At 50.6% G+C, this 15,024-nt stretch overlaps 1 protein-coding gene across 3 annotated transcripts; it reads left to right on the top strand.

Moving 5' to 3' along the window:
- Positions 1-6,239: 6,239 nt before the first annotated feature.
- ICAM3 (intercellular adhesion molecule 3) lies at positions 6,240-14,686 on the top strand. Of its 3 annotated transcripts, XM_049642413.1 has the most exons (9): positions 6,240-6,315; positions 6,468-6,554; positions 7,181-7,272; positions 7,865-8,131; positions 12,428-12,733; positions 13,072-13,359; positions 13,701-13,955; positions 14,070-14,318; positions 14,404-14,686. In XM_049642413.1, the coding sequence occupies exons 3-9, from the start codon at positions 7,191-7,193 to the stop codon at positions 14,595-14,597; spliced, it is 1,641 nt and encodes a 546-aa protein (XP_049498370.1). In that variant the 5' UTR covers positions 6,240-6,315; positions 6,468-6,554; positions 7,181-7,190; the 3' UTR covers positions 14,598-14,686. The 3 variants fall into 3 exon arrangements, with proteins under 3 accessions (XP_049498370.1, XP_049498371.1, XP_049498372.1); XM_049642414.1 differs by lacking the exons at positions 6,240-6,315; positions 6,468-6,554 and adding an exon at positions 6,966-7,055; XM_049642415.1 differs by lacking the exons at positions 6,240-6,315; positions 6,468-6,554 and adding an exon at positions 6,966-7,085.
- Positions 14,687-15,024: the final 338 nt, after the last annotated feature.

Genomic DNA, 15,024 nt, shown 5'->3' with positions numbered 1-15,024 from the left:
TTTTTTTACCTCCCCGCCTCCCCCGCCAGCTCCTACCCTTAGGACCCACCATTTCCGCTAGCTGGTAATAAACTCCTATTTTCTCTGCTGGAGGCTGTGGTCCTTGGGCCCTTCTGCAAACACCTTGGGCAGCAGGTGTTTGCACCCCTGGGGATTGCAGCCGGAGCAAAGTTTCTGCAGAAAAAAACCTGGCTGAACTCTTTAAGCTTTGTTCACCTCGGAATCACCAGCAAGCAGCAGGCCAGTACCTGGAACACAGAGGGCCCTCAATAACTACTTGCTAAATAGGTGAATTGGAGGGGGGGGGGGGGGGGGGGGACAGGGAGGACATGCCACGTAGATGAGTGCCAGACCTACCCTTTCCTCCCCTGTGTGACTTCAGGTGAATGGCTTTCCCTCTCTGGGCCTTATTCCTCAACTATGACCTGGGGGTGGTCATGCTTACCACTGCAGGGGACTAATGTAAATAGCTAATGAGGTCCTTCATGTCAGACTCTTAGCAAAGATACCTGCAAACAAGTACTTAATAAACATTTGATATTGTTGTTAATCTGGTGTTGGCCAAAGCGTTTCTACTCAACACGTCGTCCTTGAGACGGGAGATGTGTAACCACATTGTGAAAGGTTGTGTAATATTTTTCTTTCTCATTTGATTTCTCAAGACTTGTGCGTGGCATCTCCCCTTTTCCAGATAATTCCATACTCCATACTCGTGTGTTGAGATCTGCTTTTGATAACAGCTTGCATACTAAATTTGCATTATAGTTGTAAGGCCGGCGGGGGGGGGGGGAGCAGGTAATATTGAAATCAGCAGTGAAATGTCTCTGTTAGCCACTGCTGTCGTCTCTCTGAAGGCAACTAATGTCATCTGGTTTCCTCTTTCTGCTTCCGGAGACCCTTCGTCCAGATACAAGGAAATCTGTACACATACTATGCTTTGGCATCTTTTGGAAAAATCGTAACGTCGAGTGCCTGGCTGGCTCGATAGATAGAATATGTGACTCTCAATCTCAGGGTTGTGAGTTCAAGCCCCACGATAGGTGTGGAGCCTACTTAAAAAACATTTTTTTTTAATGTTTCTTTCTTTTTAAAAAAATTTTTTTTTATGTTTGTTTATTTTTGAGAGAGAGGGAGACACAGAATCCAAAGCAGGCTCCAGGCTCTGAGCTGTCAGCACAGAACCCAATGCGGACTCAAACTCACGAACCGTGAGATCATGACCTGGGCTGAAATCAGATGCTTAACTGACTGAGCCACCCAGGTGCCCCTATCGATTCACTTCTTCTTGTTCTTCTTTTTTTTTAAAATGTTTATTTATTTTTGAAAGAGAGAGCGCGCGCATGAGTGGGGGAGGGGCAGAGAGAGAGGGAGACCCAGAATCCGAAGCAGGCTCCAGGCTCTGAGCCGTCAGCACAGAGCCCGACACGGGGCTCGAACCCACGAACCGCGAGATCATGACCTGAGCCAAAGTTGGATGCTTTACCAACTGAGTCACCCAGGCAACCCCTCCAAAAAAAATGCTACTACTATGCAGAACTCTTTTTTTTCCCCTACCTGCTAGAGGTCTTCGGGAAGGTTCCACATACCCAGGCCTACAGGATTTCCTTGTTCTAGTTTATGGCTGTGTTGTGGCTCATCATTGAAATGTTAGCATTTGTTCCCTTCTGGGGGTCATTGGTCACTTCTGATCCTTGCAGTAGTAGTAGCCACCTGCTCCATCGCCTTACCCAGGTTCAAGGGTATCTGTAGCAAAATTCTCAATGGGAATAGCTGCTTGCAGGACCGAGCCTGGTAGTGGGCCACCTGGTAAAAGACGTTGCCACTAGAATATATTTTGATATTTGATAGGGCAGTCGCTTTCCAAAATTATCTTGCTTATTCTTGTGTGGCTACTTATTTAAAAAAAAAAAAAAAGTTGGGTGCCTGGGCGGCTTGGTCAGTTAAGTGTCCGACTTCGACTCAAGTCACGATCGCACGGTTCGTGGGTTCGAGCCCCGCGTCGGGCTCTGTGCTGACGGCTCGGAGCCTGGAACCTGCTTCGGATTCTGTGTCTCCCTCTCTCTCTGCCCCCACCCCCCACTCATGTTCTGTCTCTCTCTGTCTCAAATAAAAATGTTAAAAAAAAATTTTTTTAAGTTGTATTATGGACAGTTTAAAGCACATGCAAAATAGGGAAGAATAAGGTAACAAACAAACCTGAACTTAAGCGCCAACATGAGCAGTTTCCAGTATCCACTGCCGAACATGTTTGAGCTCTACCCCCATCCGTTTCCCTGCCACTGGAGAATTTTGCAGCAAATCCCAGACATCATTTTCCCTGTAAAAACTTCCATACGTATCTTGAAAAGATCGAACCACAAACAATAACTGCAATCATTATCACACCTAAAAAGTTTAACAATAATTCTTCAATATCATTGTGTAGCCTGTGAGTATTTAGATTACAATTTTTTTTAACGTGTATTCATTTTTGAGAGAGAGAGAGAGACAGAGTGCAAGCCAAGAAGGGGCAGAGAGAGAGGGAGACACAGAATCTGAAGCAGGCTCCAGGCTCTGAACTGTCAGCACAGAGCCCGCCGTGGGGCTTGAACTCATGAACTGTGAGATCATGACCCGAGCCGAAGTTGGACACAACCGACTGAGCCACCCAGGTGCCCCCCTAATTGTTTCTTAAATATTTACTGGCTCAAATAAAAGTGCAAACAAGGCCCACATACCGCACTGGATTGAGGGCAGCTTCCTTTAAGTTCTGGGTTCCTTTTTTTGCCCCTTGCAACATATTTGAGGGGCGCCTGTGTGGCTCAGTTGGTTAAATGTCTGACTTCGGCTTAGGTCATGATCTCAGGGTTTGTGGATTCGAGCTCTGCTTTGGGCGCTGTGCTGACAGCTCAGGGCCTGGAACCTGCTTCAGATTCTGTGTGTATCTCTCTCCACCCCCCTCCCCACTCTTGCTCTCTCTCTCTCTCTCTCTCTCTCTCTCAAAAATAAATAATAATTTAAAAAAACATTAAAAACTTAAAAAAACTGGATTGTTCGTCCTGTAGGCTTAATAGAAGTCTGATGTCACCCTTGTGTAGTTTAATATGTTCCTCTGTTCTCCCTTTGACCAACCAATGCCCAGGCTCAATTTCCATTTCTTTCTTTCTTTTTTTTTTTTTTTCAAAAAAAGTTATGTTTAGTATTTATTTTTGAGAGAAAGAGAGACAGAGACAGAGCACGAGCCAGGGAGGGGCAGAGAGAGAGGGAGACGCAGAATCTGAACCAGGCTCCAGGCTCCAAGCTGCCAGCACAGAGCCCCATGTGGGGCTTGAACTCACAAACCGTGAGATCATACCCTGAGCCAAAGTCGGATGCTTTGGCCATCCAGGCGCCTCTCAATTTCCATTTCCTGGCAAGACTTCCACAGGGGGCATTGTGCCCTCTTGACAGGAGGAACTCAAAATCAGCTTGTCCCTCCTTTTGTGACTTAAGCAGCCACTCAGATCCATCAAGGATCCAGTCTTTATTTTCCAACGTTTTTTTTCTGAAAAATCGCACACACCTAGAAGTCAGAAGAATAATACAGTGATTACCCCTAGGATCCACAATTACCTAGATTGCTAGATATTACTTGGCCACCCTGTATCTATCTATCCATTCCTGCCATCCATCAACCCATCTCATGTTTTAGACACAAATCAAAATAAGTAGATGTGTCATCACCAGCACAATGTACAGCACTTTTTCATCTTCCCAAACTGTCCCCATTAAACACTGATGCCACATCCCGCTCCCCCTCGGCCCCTGGCGGCCACCACACTCTAATTTCTCCACTAGTTGCCTATTCTAGGGACCTCATATCTAAGTGCACTATGTGTCCTTTTGGTCCCGGCTTGGTTCACTTGGCCTAATGTTTTCAAGGCTCATCCATGTTGTAACGTGTCTGATGGGTTCTTCTTTTCCTTTTAGGGCTGAATAATATTTCACCGTATTTATACATCATGTTTCGTTCACCCCTTCGTCTGCTCATGGACACTTAGGTGGCTTCTGTCTTTTGTGAATAATGCTGCTGCTGTGAACCTTGGTGTCCACATATCTGTTTGAGTCCCTTTTGGATACATACTTAGGAGTGGAATTGCGGCATTGTATAATTCTATGTTTGTTTGTTTTATCATGCTACGTTTTTTTCCACATGTTTATTTAGTTGAGAGAGAGGGAGAAACAGAGACAGAGAAACAGAGACACAGAGAGAGAGAGGGAGAGAGAGCATGAGCAGGGGAGGGGCAGAGAGAGAGGGAGACACAGAATCCAAAGCAGGCTCCAGGCTCTGAGCCGTCAGCCCAGAGCCCGACACGGGGCTCGAACTCACGGACCGCGAGATCGTGACCTGAGCCAAAGTCAGACACTTAACCCACTGAGCCACCCAGGCACCGCTTATAATGCTACATTTAACTTTTTGAGGAGCGGCCTGCTTTCCACAGTGGCTGCCCCATTTTGCATTCCCACCAGCCCTGTATGAGGATTCTAGCTCCTTCACATCCTTGTTAACACTTACTACTTTCTATGGGTTATTTTGTTTTCCTACAGTAGCCATCCTAATAGGTGTGAAGTGCTTTCTCATTCTGGTTTTTTTTTTTTAATGTTTGTTTATTTTTGAGAGAGACAGAGACAGAGTACAAGTGGGGGAGGGGCAGAGAGAGAGAGGGAGACACAGAATCCGAAGCAGGCTCCAGGCTCTGAGCTGTTAGCACAGAGCCCGATGCGGGGCTCGAACTCATGAATAGTGAGATCATGACCTGAGCCGAAATCAGACACTTAACCGACCAACCGACCAACCGAGACACCCTGGCGCCTCACTTTCATTCTGGTTTTGATTTGCATTTCCCTAATGGCTAGGGAGCTTGGGCATCTTTTTATATGTTTAGGGACCATTTATATCGCCTCTTTGAAGAAATGCCTAGGGGCGCCTGGGCGGCTCAGGCAGTTGAGCCAGACTCTTGATTCTGACTCAGGTCATGATCCCAGGGTCATGGGATCCAGCCCTGCATCAGGCTCCATGCTGGGCTTGCAGCCTACTTAAGGTCCTCTCTCTCCCTCTGCCTCTCTCCCCCACTTGTGCTCGCTCTCTCTCTCTCCAATTTGTTTTTTTAAGGTTTATTTATTTATTTTGAGAGAGAGAGAGAGAGAGAGAGAGAGAGAATCTCAAGCAGGCTCAGGGGCACCGTCAGAGTGGAGCCTGATATGGGGCTCGAACCCATGAACTGTGAGATCATGACCTGAGCCGAAACCAAGAGTCAGACGCTCAACCAAGCCATCCAAGCACCGTATCTCTAAAATTAAAAAAAAAAAAAAAAAAAAAAAAAAAAAAAAAAAAGAAATGTCTATTCAAGTGCTCTGCCCATTTTTAATTGCTTTTTTGTTGTTGTTGAGTTATTCTCTTTTATTCCCCCCCCCCCAAGAATACTGACCTCTCAGGTGAAGGTCTTTAGACCCTGCCTAGTAGTGTCTGCATTGTCCTCTTTAAATGTTGCATTGAAATCCCACCTTGTCACCTCAAGGAGAGTGTCTGGAGATCCCCTGTTAATTTCCTCTATAACTTCCAGGAATTTCTGTAATCTGGGTATCATCCCTTTTCGGATACACAGGTTTCTCACGCCATACAAAAGTAAAGCGTTCCCATGAAACCTTTTGTGAGCCAAAATGGCTTAAAGAGAGGAAATACTTCTCATTAATTTATACAGGAAAAAAATTGTTAGCGTTCCCAGACCCAAAGAATAACCTCTCTTCGTTTTTTCTGAGACCTTAGGGCACATCCTACTAACGGATGCACAAAGTAAATCAAGATAAAGTACGGATGCTCAGAGACACAGGTCAGAGCCCCGGGGGCTGGGGGCTGAGATGCTGCGCGTAATCCCCGGGACGGGGCTTGGCGGTGTCCCTCTCCCTGCCTCTGCGACGTCCACTGCAAAACCAATGCCGAGTACTATTTTCGCTTTTCATCTTTTCTCATAAAAGGGCAAATCGTTTTCAGATTTCTTTCGGTTCCACAAAAACAGGTACTAACGCAGGTCTTTCGTAAACGTGAAGTGGCGTAACGGAACTTCAGAAAAGTGGGGGATACCAATATTATTTACAAATACTTTTGATTTTGGTTTTAGGGGATCTCGCGGGACTTTGTGGGAAACGGACTGGGGGGAGACCCGACTGGAGGGGGAAGGTGCTTCGGCTGAGAGAGGAGGGGGCGTGGCCTCAGGACGGGGAGAGGGCATGGGAGCTGGGTGCCATCAAGGACCCCGGCCAGGTCCCTCTCTGGAGCTTCGGAGGCGCGAGAGGAAGGTCAGAAGCTGGGGAGACGGAGTAGATGGAAGTCTTAGGGTCCACCTGACCCCCAGTCCCTTCTCTTGGGTGGAGAAACCGGCTGCCCGGAGGGGTGGGCAGGGGGGCGGAGGACAGGGGTGAGGACCAGTTACAAGTAGCATCTTCAACAGGTGGAGGCTCCAGACTCGGCTGTACCCCAAACACCCGGCCTCAGCATGACCCACGGGGAAGGGGGGGGTCCTCGAAGATCTTCAGAGGTAAAGGGCCCCCCAGTAGCCACTCAGTCAACACACAGCCAGTCACAAGGGCCCAATACATGCAGGCTCTGTTCATTTTCACATCTTCCCTCATCTCAGGGGTCCCTCAACTGTCACCCCCAAATCTCTTATTCGCCCCCACAAGGAATGTTGAGATCTCCCACTGCGCTTTTAGACCCTGCCTAGAAGTCCCCCCCGCTGTCAGCTTGAAATCCCACCTTATCACCTCAAGGACAATGTCTGTCAGGAGATCCCGTGTTAACTTCCTCTCTGGGAACAGGACACCCCCCTTCACCCAAGTTCATCAGGAAGGAGGTGTCTTCCTTGTGCTGAGAACAAAGGAAGCCGACTGCGTTAGCATTTCCTGTCAGTGCATTTAGAGGCCAGCGATGTGAAGTCAGGTCTGCCCCTTCCACGACCCAGCAGCACCCTCCACGTCGTCGCTAGGTCCCCCACTCTGGACCCTCTGGGCCACAGAACATCCCCTCTGCCCTTCCCCAGGTCGGGGCAAAGAGCAGCCCCTGGACTTCTGTAATTGTAACCACTGTGGCTGTTCTTCCGTCCCCCGGGGTGCCCCGCCTGCTCCCCACTGCCTTGCACCTCATGAAGGCAACTTCCTCCTGCAGGCTGGCCACGATGTCACCTTCGGGGCTGCTGCGGGGGGCCTGCAGGACCACACTTATCTCCCTGCTCCTGGTCTGCTGTCTGCTGCCCCCAGGTGAGGCAAGTCAGCCTGGGGAGGGCTGGAGTTGGGGGATCAGGGGAGGGTGGGGGAATGGAGAGAGCAAAGCTTTCCACATCCTGCTGCCCTGGCTGCCGCAACACTTCCTTAAACTCCCACCTGACAGGGGGCTCATCACCGGCCTCAATAGAAAGTTATGGTTTCCTTAACTCAGCCTTCAGGGCTCTCCTGCCTGTGACTTGTCTCCTGACCCAACACACACACAGACAGACAGACACACACACACACACACACACACACACACACAGTCCCTCCCTGGACCTCTGTCTCTCCTTTTCCCTCTGCCAGGATCACTTCCCTTTCACTCAGATAACCAGTTCTTACTTTCCCTTCCGATTTGTCCCCTCCTCCAGGAAGCTTTCCCTGACATGCTTCCTCCTACAGTCTGGATCAGGGGCTCCCCTAGCCTGCCTCGGAGGCTTCCCCAGTTCCTGATCAATCATCCGTCTTCCCCACCAGACTGAAGTACCATGAAGGTACTTCATGATGGTGAATGTGAAAAGGTGGGGCCTGCAGAAGGGTAGATTGAGGCACTGGAACAAACAGCAGTGTCCCTCTGTTCCCACAGGTGCCCAGGGGCAGAAGTTCCCACTGAGGGTGGAGCCCCAGAACCCCGTGCTGCCTGCAGGAGGGTCCTTCTTGGTAAACTGCAGCACGGATTGCCCCAATCCCAAACTCATCACCCTGGAGACATCCCTACCCAAGAAGCCAGTGGGCAATGGCCTGGGCTGGGCAGCCTTCCAGCTCAGCAGTGTGACCAGTGACAGCCAGGTCCTCTGCTCCGGCTTCTGCGATGGCTTCCAGATGACGGCCTCCTCTGACATCACAGTATACCGTGAGTGATTGTGCCTTGGAGGTGGCACTGGCCTTGGGCAGTAGTGGGGGTACATGGCCAGTGGTGCGGGGGAGCAGGGAACCCTGAGTCTCCAGAAAGGAACGAGGGCTCTGACCCAGAGCTTGGACCTGAATGTGTGTGTGTGTGTGTGTGTGTGTGTGAGAGAGAGAGAGAGAGAGAGACAGACAGACAGACGGACAGAGACAGAGACAGAGAGTTACATCTCAACCATATGCCAGGGCAGCAGCTGTGAAATCAACTTGCGTCCCAACAAAGATTCTTAAATGATACCTCATGTCTTTTATGTATTACTTTTATTTTCACGGCAGTTAATCATTCATGCATGTGGTTCCAAAATCCAAAAGTATAAAAAGGTGTGTGTTAAACCTCCATTGCCTTGTGCTGGCTGCGAGTGGTCACTGTTTTAAGTGTGGACACTAGGGGTTCATTCAGTCTTTAAGAAGTCTCCCAGGTGGGGGAGGTACACTTAGGAGCCCCATTTCACAGATGAGGAATTTAAGCCTCAACGGGGTAAAGTTGCTTGTCAGGGTTCATAGCCTGGAGAAGTGGGTAGTCTGGCCCTCAAGCCCTTGTTCCTAACAGATGAGTCTTCCTTCCCAGACCCCACTGTTACCAGTTTCTTTCTCTCTCTTTTTTTTAATGTTTATTTATTTATTTTGAGAGAGAGCGAGAACCAGTGGGGAGGGGGCAGAGAGAGGGAGGACACATGAAGCAGGCTCCAGGCTCTGAGCTGTCACCACAGAGCCCAATACGGGGCTCAAACTCATGAATCGCGTGAGATCATGACCTGAGCTGAAGTCGGATGCTTAATCGACTGAGCCACCCGGGAGTCCCCTGTTTCTTATGGTTCCTGCCAGAATCCCTCTGCACTTAAAAGAATACAGTAGACGAGAAAATAGAGTACGGACACTCATGGAACCTACCGTTTTGTGAAGCTTTCCTAGATACTCGTAGTGTGTGCGTGTGACCATGTGTAGGCTCCTGCTGTGGGCCAGTATCCGTTTTGTGTACCTGCGTGCGTGTCTGTGAGCGTATGTATGTGTGTCATCATCTCTGTGTGTCTGTGTGAGTGCACACGCGTGTCTGTGTGTGTGTATCTGAGTGTGAATGTGAATGTACAGGTCTGTGTACGTCAGTATCCACACCTGTGTGTATATCTGTGTAAGCGTGTTTTCTATGTCAATGTGTGTGTCCGTGTGTGAGTGGCCGTGGATGTCTGTGTCAGTACATGTCGGCGCATTCATATCTTTGTGTCCGCATTTCTGTAGAGGGCGTACATTTGTGTGTGTTTCAGATGCCTCTGTCCAGGGCTCTGCGGGAGCCTGTAGGCCCTGGCTCACCGGAGCCGACTGTACTCACCTTTTCCCAGCCCTGTGTCACATTGGGTAGCTTAAAAGCGGCCATCGAGGCAGTGTTTACACTGTAGAAATTGGCGTATGCTCCATGCTGCGGCTAGCCCACCGCACCCCAACCCTGAGTTCCCGAGCATTCCTGGCATTTGCTGGCCTATCATCATCTCTGACCAGTGGTGCCCCAGTGGGGGCCTCTTTGTTAAATATTCTAAAATCGTAAATAAAGGTTTCTCCTACTGTCCAAAAGTAAAGCATTCCTATGAAACTTTTTATAAGTCAAAATGATAGAAAGTGAAAGACCAATTAATTTATATTGAAAAAATGTTGAGCATTCCCAGACCCCAAAAATAACCTCTCCTAGGCTTTTTTTTTTTTTTTAGCTTATTACTTTATTTTGAGAGAGAGCGCATGCTCCCAGAGGAGGGGCAGAGAGAGACAGAGAGGGAGAGAGAGGATCTCAAGCAGGCTCCATGCTGTAAGTGCGGGGCTTGAACTCAACAAACCATGAGATCATGACCCGAGCCAAAATCAAGACTCCGACGCTTAACTGACTGAGCCACCCAGGCGCCCCCCCTAGTCTTTCCTGAGACCTTAGGACACATCCTGCTAACAGATGCGCAAAATAAATGGAGATAAAGCACTGATGCTCACAGACACAGATCAGAGCCCTGGGGACTTGCGGCTGAGATGCTGAGTGTAATCCCGGGAAGGGAGCCTGGTGGCACCACCCTCCCCGTGCAGGGTGCCTGCTCGCTGTATAACTGCTCTCTGTATAGCTGCATGCTATTTTCGGTTTTTGCCATTTTTTTACATTTTATTTTTTATTTTTTAAAATTTACATCCAAGTTAGCATAGAGTGCAACAATGACTTCAGGAGTAGATTCCTCAGCGCCCCTTACCCATTTAGCCCACCCACCCTCCCACAACCCCTCCAGTCACCCTCAGTTTGTTCTCCATATTTATGAGTCTCTTCTGTTTTGTCCCCCCTCCCGGTTTTTATATTATTTTTGTTTCCTTTCCCTTATGTTCATCTGTTTTGTCTTGTCTCTTAAAGTCCTTATAGGAGTGAAGTCATATGATATTTGTCTTTCCCTGACTGACTAATTTCACTTAGCATAATACCCTCCAGTTCCATCCACGTAGTTGCAAATGGCAAGATTTTATTCTTTTTGATTGCCAAGTAATACTCCATTGTGTGTGTGTGTGTGTGTGTGTGTGTGCGTGTGTGTGTCTCACATCTTCTTTATCCATTCATCCATCGATGGCCATTCGGGCTCTTTCCATACTGTGGCTATTGTTGATAGTGCTGCTATAAACATGGGGGTGCATGTGCCCCTTCGAAACAGCACACCTGTATCCGGTGGATAAATGCCTAGTAGTGCAATTGCTGGGTCATAGGATAGTTCTATTTTTAGTTTTTTGAGGAGCCTCCAGACTGTTTTCCAGAGTGGCTGCACCAGCTTGCATTCCCAGCCATTTTTCTTAAAAGCGGAAATACTCCAGATTTCTTTCCGTTCGTACTAACGCACGTCTTTCATAAAAGTGAAATGGTGTCGTGGAACTTTTGAAAAGCTATACTTCCCTGTAGTAAGATGTGAAATATTTTTCATGGCAGCCAGTGCACGGGCCTCTGTGATAGCTGAGATCCGGGCTCAAATCGTTGAGGGTATGAGATGTTTCCCGAAGGAGGCCCAGGGTTCGGTACTTGTGCCTCAGAGGGACACTGCGGTTGCGGCGGGGAGAGGACCCAGCCTGGGGGTGTTGAGTCCCTCGTGACTGTGTCAGAGCATCCTGAGAGGCTGCCCTGGTAAGAGCCTGGAGAGCCTCAGATGGATTGGGGGGCGGGGGGTGGGGGGGCGGCTGGGCCAGGCTCTGGGAGAGGCCAAGGCCAGAATCCAGGCCAGAAGCTGGGAGTAGCCATGGGAGTCCCTAGATGTGACATCAAGGAGGCAGGTGACTGGGCACCTGGCTCAGTCGGTTAAGCGTCTGGACTTCAGCTCAGGTCATGATCTCATGGTTCAGTTCATGAGTCGAACCCTGCACTGGGCTGTCTGCTGTCAGCTTTGGACTCTCCATCTGCCCCCCACTTCAAAAATCAATAAACATTATAAAAAAAAAAAAAAGGAGGCAGGTGAATACACGGGTCTGGAGTTGGGAGTCTCACCTTCTAAACCCAGCCGGGCCCCTTTCTGGCTATGTGTCCTTGGATAGGTCATCTCACCTTCGCCTCTCTGGGCCTCAGTTTCTCCATCTGTAAAGGAGAAGAATAATAGAGAAGATTTCACTTGGTTGCCTGTGAATGAAGGTGGATGGCATTTGGAATAGGAGGGGCGGCTGGGTGGCTCAGTCAGTTAAGTGTTGGCTCTTGACTTGGGCTCAGGTCATGATCTCACAGTCTGGGAGTTCAAGCCCCACAGCACGCTCTGTGCTGACTGCACTCAAAGCCTGCTTGAGGGTTCTCTCTCTCTCTCCCTCTCTCTCTCTCTGCCCCTCCCCCGCTCATGTGCTCTGTTCTCTGTCAAAATAAATAAACTTAAATTTTTTTTTAATTGGAAAGTCTAAGGAAAACTCTAAATAAACAGGAACTTTTATGAGTACTAATAATGTTGTATGTGGTCATAAGTTGGTCCCCTTCCTTCCTTCTTTTTTTTTCCCTTCCCTTAACTGTGAATTTCTCCGGAACAGAAAATCTGACTTTATTTCAGTGCCTGGCAAGGTGTCCCACGAAACAGGAAATAATAATCATGATGCTAAATGACAATAGCAAACACTTCTGCAGGCACATACTAAGTAAGCTCTCCAGGTTTATTCAAAATTTCAATTCTGCACTGGGGCACCCTCAGCCCCCTCTCTGCTCTCTGGGGTGGGAGTTGCAGGGCTGGCTGCTAAGTGCAATTCTCCCCCACCCCCAACCCTACCCCAGGGTTCCCGGAGCGCGTGGAGTTGGCCCCCCTGCCCCGCTGGCAGCCCGTGGGTGAAAACCTCACCCTGCGCTGCCAGGTGGCCGGCGGGGCGCCCCGGACCAACCTCACGGTGGTGCTGCTCCGCGGGGAGGAGGAGCTGAGCCGGCAGCCGGCCGTCGGGGAGCCCGCCGAGGCCACGGTCACGGTGCTGGCGGGCAGAGACGACCACCTCGCCAATTTCTCGTGCCGCACGGAACTGGACTTGCGGTCCCGAGGGCTGGGTCTGTTCCAGAACAGCTCGGCCCCCAGGCAGCTCCGAACTTTCGGTGAGGGAAGGGACTGCGGACGGTGGGTTATGAGCTAAGCCAGAGTAGAAGCGCCCTGGCCGGGAGGGTTTGGAAAACGGAGTGGACTGGACCTCAACGGGTTCTGGGAAGGCACGCCCTTGGCTACTGGACCGTGCACAGCTTCCGTTGGGAGACTCGCGGCCGCGGTAGCCTACGAGAAGGCTCTGTGGGTGTATTCTGGGTAGGGGGTGAGCCAGGCCGCAAGGTATTCTGGGAAAGGACCGTGGTTGGGGGCACTGAACGAGTCATGGGGTAAGGGGAGACCCTTTCACGGTTCTGAGAGACCTCCCCCTGCTCACGCCTGCCCTTCTCCGCAGCCCTGCCCGTGACCCCCCCACACCTCGTTGTCCCCCGGCTCTTGGAGGTGGGAACGACGTGGTCCGTGAACTGCACCTTGGACCGGCTGTTCCCGGCCTCCGAGGCCCAAGTCCAACTGGCGCTGGGGAACCAGATGCTGAATCCTGTTGTCGAGAGCCATGGGGATACGATCACGGCCACAGCTACAGTCACAGCGAGCGCGGAGCAGGAGGGCGCTCGGGAGATTGTCTGCAACCTGACATTGGGGAGCGACAGCCGGGAGGCCCGGGAGAACTTGACCATCTACAGTAAGAGGGGGCGGAGCCAAGACGGCTCGACAGGCGGGACAAGGGGCGCGGCCTCGGTAGCCGAGTGGCGCCGCACAGATGACGAAGACTAGACTGGAGAGGTGGGGCCTGAGTCTCCAGAGTGGGAGGGGTTGTAGTGTGGGCGGGGTCTAAGTAACTAAGGGTATAGCCCAAGTGTCCCAAGTTGGATGGGGGCGGGGGGGGGGGGGTAGGCGCTGGGGACCCGCAGAGTAGCAGAAAGGCATGGCCTGATACCTCGAGACGAAACAGGTGTTATGGAGGGCGGGGATCCGATGTGAGGTGGGTGGTCAGTAAACTCCAGGGCAAGGCCCCGCTTTTAGGCTTCTGGGGACCCATCCTAAACCTGAGTGAGTCCAGCGCCTCCGAGGGGACCGAAGTGACTGTGACTTGCGCGGCCGGAGCCCGAGTCCAGGTTACGTTGGAGGGAGTTCCGGCTGCGGCCCCTGGCCAGCCTGCCCAGCTTCAGCTAATCGCCACCGAGAGGGATGACAGGCGCAACTTCTCCTGCAATGCCACGCTCGAGGTGGACAGGGAGATCTTACACAGGAACAGGAGCGTCCAGTTGCGTGTTCTGTGTGAGTAGGTCACTCTGACCTTTAAACCCTTGCTCCCCTTGTTTGGTGGGAAGACATTACTCTTCCTTGCCACGCTGTGACTCCAGTATGTCTAATCATTTGACCGTTTCATAGACGGTCCCAAGATTGACCAAGCCAAATGTCCCCAGCGCTTGACGTGGAAAGACAGAACCACCAATGTCCTGCGGTGCCAGGCCCAGGGCAATCCGGACCCCGAGTTGCACTGTTTTCAGGAAGGCTCCTGGAATGAGGTGCCCGTCGGGATTCCATTTACCGTCATGTTAAACTATAGTGGTACCTACTCCTGCCGGGCGGTCAGCTCTCGAGGCACATACACTGTGACCGTGGTGATGAACGTTCAGGGTGAGCCAAAACGGGGTTTCGGATCCAGATGGGCAACCCACGCGGGGAGAGTGCGTGTGTTTATACTCCTTGCTTCTCTGCGTAGGTCGGAATGCCCATGCTGTCACCATCGTCATAGTGGTGTTAGTGACCCTGGGGTTGGTGACTACCACTGCGGCCTTAGTGTACGTCTTCGGGTTGCAGAAGAGGAGTGACATTTACCAAGTGAACCAGGGGAGCACTTGGTTGCCCCTGACGTCTAGGCAGCCCGAGGAGGCTGTGGGGCAGGGGCCGTCCTGAGCTTCGAACCTGGGGGATGCTGGACCAACGACGATAGGGGTTTGGCTGTATCCCGGGTTCCACACCAATAAAGCCCTGAAAATCCGGAGTCTGTTGCTTGATTCCACTTGCGCTAAGGAGCTCACCCACTGTGCTTTGCGTCCTTTGAGTGACAACTTTTTTTTAATCTTTTTTTTTTTTTTTAACATTTATATATTTTTGAGAGACAGAGAGAGACAGAGCGTGAATAGGGGAGGAGCAGAGAGGGAGACACAGAATCTGAAGCAGGCTCCAGGCTCCGAGCTGTCAGCACAGAGCCTGACATGGGGCTCGAACTCACAAACTGCAAATTGCAAGATCATGACCTAGGCTTAAGTCGGATGCTCAACCGACTAAGCCATGCAGGCACCCCAAATTTCTTTTAATTTTTTACATTTATTTTTGAGAC

Source organism: Panthera uncia, chromosome A2, assembly GCF_023721935.1.
Source record: "Panthera uncia isolate 11264 chromosome A2, Puncia_PCG_1.0, whole genome shotgun sequence".
NCBI classification, from domain to species: Eukaryota; Metazoa; Chordata; class Mammalia; order Carnivora; family Felidae; genus Panthera; species Panthera uncia.
The sequence above is the reverse complement of the archived record's forward strand: the minus strand, read 5'-3'. Positions and strand labels throughout refer to the sequence as shown.